Source organism: Penaeus chinensis, chromosome 30 (assembly GCF_019202785.1).
Source record: "Penaeus chinensis breed Huanghai No. 1 chromosome 30, ASM1920278v2, whole genome shotgun sequence".
Lineage (NCBI taxonomy): Eukaryota > Metazoa > Arthropoda > Malacostraca > Decapoda > Penaeidae > Penaeus > Penaeus chinensis.
The window spans coordinates 5,295,315-5,301,729 of NC_061848.1; the positions used below are offsets into that span (position 1 = coordinate 5,295,315).

Here is a 6,415-nt window from a genome sequence, read left to right on the forward strand (position 1 = left end):
ATATATTCATATATGTGTGTGTGTGTGTGTGTGTGTGTGTATGTGTGTAGATATGCAAACATATATACATGCATGCATATATATATATATATATACATTATATACATATACATCAATATATATATATATATATTACATATATACGTATATATATGTATATATAACATACGTATATATATATATATATATATATATATTCATATATATATACATAGATATTGCATATATAAACTGTATATTTATATATTGTGTATATAAATATACATATGAACATATTCATATGTATACATATACATATATATTAATATATATATGTATAAATATATATTAAGTAGACATATATATATATATATATATATGCATATATATATGCATATATATTTCATCTATGTATTTCTATATATTATATTTATATATATGTGCACATATGTATACATACACATACATATCCATATATATATATATATATATATATATATATATATATATATGCATATATTTATATGAACATATATATATATGTACATATATATTTGTACATATATATATATATTCAACTATTTGTTCGTCAAATAAATCTATAAATATATGTGTATATATGTTTATTTGTATGCATGTATGTTTATATATATGTCAGTATATATATATAGGCGCTCACACATACATACATATATATGTATATATATACGTAAGTTCAAGTACAACCGCATATACACGCACGCGTACACACAAGCATGTAAGTATATGCAACAAGAGTACTTATTCAACGATGACTCACATGCTTCCGCATCGTTCAACTTTCAACCGGAGCCTTTGGAAAAATCTTTGTAGGGGACATTTTCTTCCTTGTTTCTTCATCCTCGAGCAGTTTTCAGGACTATTCCGGAGAGACAGAGGACCAAGGTCGCGAACTGCTATATAAAGTCCGCTCCAAGTTGAACCTGGCCATCAGTTGAAACAACCTCTTCTCTAGAGCAACGAAGTCTCAACCCTCATCATGAAGTTGGTACGTGTTAAGCTTTCATGGGTTTTGTTAGGTTAGGTTAAACTTGTTGAAGGATGAATTTAACTGAGTAGGTTGATTATTGTTGTTTTTGCTGTTGTTGTAGATCGATGTACAAATATGTTTGTAGTCCGTGCAAGAATTATAAACTGAGCAAAGTTCTGAAACTGTCAGTATGATCAGGTTCGTGAAATGATTTCTGAAATCCATCAATTTGTCACCTGGTACTACTGTGCAGCTAAAAGTTACTAGACCAAAACTAATGAATGAATCTGCACTTTTCACTCACACTCTCCATGTCCTCCCTCACAGATCAGTCTCGCACTGGCTCTCCTGCTGGTCTTGTCCGCCGTCCTGTCGCCCAGCCAAGCATCGCCGTACGCCCGAGCAGACCCGAATCCGTTCTTCTTCAAAAAGAAGTATGGCTATGGCAGCTATGGCTATGGCGGCTATGGCCACGGCGGTTATGGCCACGGCGGTTATGGCCACGGCGGATATGGCAGTTATGGCCACGGCGCTTATGGCGGTTACGGCGGTTACGGCATAAGGAAATACTGGTGAAGGAAGAGACAGGCAGATTCCCCAAGCAAGATGTTGAAGAGCTAAGATTTTCACTCGCTCTTCGGAAAACAATTATCTCGTCGATGAATATTAAATGAAATTAACTATTATTTTTTTTAAATAAGAAAATAAAATGTGTACCTAATATAATTGTTAAATTTGACCTACCTTAAAGTTACTATATTATATAATTCATTCTCACTCCATCAAAATCAACTAATGAATCATAATGAATATACATACATAGGGATACATACATATATATATATATTGTGTGTGTGTGAATATGCATAGTATTCTATCCATATATATACATATACATATATATACATATATATGCCTCACCGCCGCCGAGTCTGGTTGCGACAGGGCGGGGCGCTGGGAAGGGATGGAGGAGGCCGCTTGGGGAAGGGGGGACGGAGGTAGGGAGGGAGGGAGGGAGAGTGGTGGTGGGTGGGAGGAGTTAGAGATGGGAGGGAGGGAAGGAGGTGGTGGGAGGTGGGAATGAGAGAGGGATGAGGAGAGTATGGAGGGAAGAGAGAGTAGTTGGCGAAAGTTTGAATGGATACACCGTAATTGAATACCCTTAAACGAATAGTTCACTTAGAATACATTAGTTCGAACTATCATCTTATTTTTTATTATTTAATTTTGATCGAACCTCAAGGAAACGGTTACCCTCACGGTTTATCACGTTTTTTCAAAAAAATGATAAACCACATATAAAATAATTCATATCTAAATTATAACACTAACAATGATAATTCATAGACCATTAGCAGTAACATCATTGATTCATTCAGTAAATGATAGACTTGAGCCTCCCATCCACAACCAGTTAACTATAATCATTCATTAACTACCTTGACCATGTGACGATCACGTTTTTATCCCCCGCACATGGAACGCGAGTGAAAGAGAATCCGCATCTGTTTGTTGTTAGAAGCGATTTCGACTTATCGAACGGGCGGCAATTTGCACATGAGAAAATTAGGATCGCACACGGAATCGTAATGAAGTCTAAACAAACGGGGTCAAAAAGAAGAAAGGAAAAGGAAAAGGAAGGAGAGGAAGAAAGAGGACGAGGCTACGACAACTTGTACGGGTATTTCCCGTCACGTGTTTTATGCTTATTGAAAAAAAATAAAGCCTTTGAAACTGTATATAAAGAGTTTACCAAGAAATCGGATTGTTTTCTTGTATATAAGAGATATTCATACGAGAATGTTAAAGTCATACAATATGTAACAACTTGGTTTGTAGATATTTTTGTTTATCTCTTTCTTTCTCTCAGCCTTTGATCATATGAGGGATCACCAATTAAACCTTTTTTTACCTCTATTTTCTATATGTCTGTCATTCATGAATGTGTGTGCTTATATAATTTGTATCTTTCTATCCATCTATATATACATATATATGTATACATGTACGTGTGTGTATATATTTATTTTTAATATGCATATTATATATATAAATATATATATATATACATGTTTGTGTGTATATATATACTACACACACAGACACACACACACATATATATATACTTATGTAACTTTATATATTCATATGTGTGTGTGTGTGTGTGTGTGTGTGTGTGTGTGTGTGTGTGTGTGTGTGTGTGTGTGTGTAGATATGCAAACATTTATACATGCATGCATATATATATATATACATTATATACATATACATCAATATATATATATATATATATATATATATATTACATATATACGTATATATATGTATATATAACATACGTATAAATATATATATTCATATATATACATAGATATTGTATATATAAACTGTATATTTATATATTGTGTATATAAATATACATATGAACATATTCATATGTATACATATACATATATATTAATATATATATATATATTTATAAATATATATTAAGTAGACATATATATATATATATATATATGCATATATTTATATGAACATATATATATGTACATATATATTTGTACATATATATATATATATATTCAACTATTTGTTCGTCAAATAAATGTATAAATATATGTGTATATATGTTTATTTGTATGCATGTACGTTTATATATATATGTCAGTATATATATATATAGGCGCTCACACATACATACATATATATGTATATATATACGTAAGTTCAAGTACAACCGCATATACACGCACGCGTACACACAAGCATGTAAGTATATGCAACAACAGTACTTATTCAACGATGACTCACATGCTTCCGCATCGTTCAACTTTCAACCGGAGCCTTTGGAAAAATCTTTGTAGGGGACATTTTCTTCCTTGTTTCGTCATCCTCGAGCAGCTTTCAGGACTATTCCGGAGAGACAGAGGACCAAGGTCGCGAACTGCTATATAAAGTCCGCTCCAAGTTGAACCTGGCCATCAGTTGAAACAACCTCTTCTCTAGAGCAACGAAGTCTCAACACTCATCATGAAGTTGGTACGTGTTAAGCTTTCATAGGTTTTGTTAAGTTAGGTTAGATTAGGATAGGTTAGGTTAGGTTAAACTTGTTGAAGGATGAATTTAACTGAGTAGGTTGATTATTGTTGTTTTTGCTGTTGTTGTATATCGATGTACAAATATGTTTGTAGTCCGTGCAAGAATCATTAACTGAGCAAAGTTCTGAAACTGTCAGTATGATCAGGTTCGTGAAATGATTTCTGAAATCCATCAATTTGTCACCTGGTACTACTGTGCAGCTAAAAGTTACTAGAGCAAAACTAATGAATGAATCTGCACTTTTCACTCACACTCCCCATGTCCTCCCTCACAGATCAGTCTCGCACTGGCTCTCCTGCTGGTCTTGTCCGCCGTCCTGTCGCCCAGCCAAGCCTCGCCGGACGCCCGAGCAGACCCGAATCCATTTTTCTTCAAAAAGAAGAAGTATGGCTATGGCAGCTATGGCTATGGCGGCTATGGCCACGGCGGTTATGGCCACGGCGGTTATGGCGGTTATGGCCACGGCGGATATGGCAGTTATGGCCACGGCGGATATGGCGGTTACGGCATAAGGAAATACTGGTGAAGGAAGAGACTTGCTCTACAGAATACAATTATCTCGTCGAAAACTATTAAATAAAACTAACTAAGCCAAGTTGTTATATATTGTATGACAAACATTTTCGTATGAATGTACCTCATATACAAGAAAACAATCCGATTTCTTGGTAAACTCTTTGTATACAGTTTCAGAGGCTTTATTTTTTTTTTTTTTTTTTTCATAAACATAAAACCCGTGACGGGAAATACCTGTACAAGTTCTCGTAGCCTCGTCCTCTTTCCTCCTCTCCTTCCTTTTGCTTTTCCTTTCTTATTTTTACCCCGTTTGTTTAGACTTCATTACGATTCCGTGTGCGATCATGATTTTCTCATGTGCAAATTGCCGCCCGTTCGATAAGTCGAAATCGCTTCTAACAACAAACAGATGCGGATTATCTTTCACTCGCGTTCCATGTGCGGGGGATAAAAACGTGATCGTCACATGGTCAAGGTAGTTAATTAATTATTATAGTTAATTGGTTGTGGATGGGAGGCTCAAGTCTATCATTTACTGAATGAATCAATGATGTTACTGGTAATGGTCTATGAATCATCATTGTTAGTTTTATAATTTAGATATGAATTATTTTGTATGTGGTTTATCATTCTTTTGAAAAAAGACATTGCGCTAAATGGATGAGGGTAAACGTTTCCTTGAGGTTGGACTAAAATCAAATTGGTAGTAATAGAAAATAAGCTGATGGTTCGAACTATTGCGTTCTAAGTGAATTATTCGTTTAAGTGTGTTTAATTACAGTGTATCCATTCAAACTTTCGCCAACTCTCTCTCTCTCTCTCTCTCTCTCTCTCTCTCTCTCTCTCTCTCTCTCTCTCTCTCTCTCTCTCTCTCTCTCTCTCTCTCTCTCTCTCTCTCTCTCTCCTTCTATTTATATTTCTAATTTTAATTCTAATTCTCCTCCCCTCCTCCTCCTTCTCTTCTTCTTCTTCTTCTTCTTCTTCTTCTTCTTCTTCTTCTTCTTCTTCTTCTCCTTCTTCTTCTTCTCCTCCTCCTCCTTCTTCTTCTTCTTCTTCTTCTTCTTCTTCTTCTTCTTCTTCTCCTCCTCCTCCTCCTCCTCCTCCTCCTCCTCCTCCTCCTCCTCCTCCTCCTCCTCCTCCTCCTCCCCATCCCCATCCATCTCCTTATCCTCTCTCCCTCTCTCCCTCCCACACTCTCCCCTACCCTCCTTCCCTCCCTCCCTCCCACCACCACCTCCCTCCCACACCTCCACCCCTCCCACACCTCCATCCCTCCCACTAACCTCCACCCCTCCCACCATCTCCCTACCTCCGTCCCCCTTTCCCCAAGCGGCCTCCTCCATCCCTTCCCAGCGCCCCGCCCTGTCGCAACCAGACTCGGCGGCGGTGAGGCAAGAGCACAAACACGGAGCGAGGTCAGTGTACACAGTGCCCGGGCGGAGAGGCACGACTGACGCGCGGTTTCATGGGTAGGGAAGTGGTGCCTGCAACTACTACGCACTCTCGAATGTTGGGCAAAGAGAGACAGAAGGGGGAGAAGAGGGGAGGGGGGGGGGAGATGGAGATGCAGAAGAGGGGGAAATAGAGTGAGAAGGAAGAGGAGGCGACATCGGAGGAGAGGGAGGGGAGAGGAGGGAGGGAGAGAGAGAGAGAGAGAGAGAGAGAGAGAGAGAGAGAGAGAGAGAGAGAGAGAGAGAGAGAGAGAGAGAGAGAGAGAGAGAGGGGGGGGGGGCAGAAAAAGAAAGACAGAGGAGAAAGGAGGCAGATATGGAAACAGACAGACAGCCAGACAAATAGTCTGACAGATAG

General features: G+C 37.6%; 2 protein-coding genes across 2 annotated transcripts; both read left to right on the forward strand.

The window, feature by feature from the left end:
• The first annotated feature begins 868 nt into the window (after nucleotides 1-868).
• Nucleotides 869-1,709, forward strand: LOC125041568 (fungus-induced protein 1-like). Its single transcript, XM_047636602.1, has 2 exons — nucleotides 869-1,006; nucleotides 1,316-1,709. The coding sequence occupies exons 1-2, from the start codon at nucleotides 998-1,000 to the stop codon at nucleotides 1,562-1,564; spliced, it is 258 nt and encodes an 85-aa protein (XP_047492558.1). The 5' UTR covers nucleotides 869-997; the 3' UTR covers nucleotides 1,565-1,709.
• A 2,220-nt stretch (nucleotides 1,710-3,929) lies between these two features.
• LOC125041594 (neuropeptide-like protein 28) lies at nucleotides 3,930-4,692 on the forward strand. The gene is made up of 2 exons (XM_047636644.1): nucleotides 3,930-4,030; nucleotides 4,365-4,692. The coding sequence occupies exons 1-2, from the start codon at nucleotides 4,022-4,024 to the stop codon at nucleotides 4,614-4,616; spliced, it is 261 nt and encodes an 86-aa protein (XP_047492600.1). The 5' UTR covers nucleotides 3,930-4,021; the 3' UTR covers nucleotides 4,617-4,692.
• The last annotated feature ends 1,723 nt before the right edge of the window (nucleotides 4,693-6,415 follow it).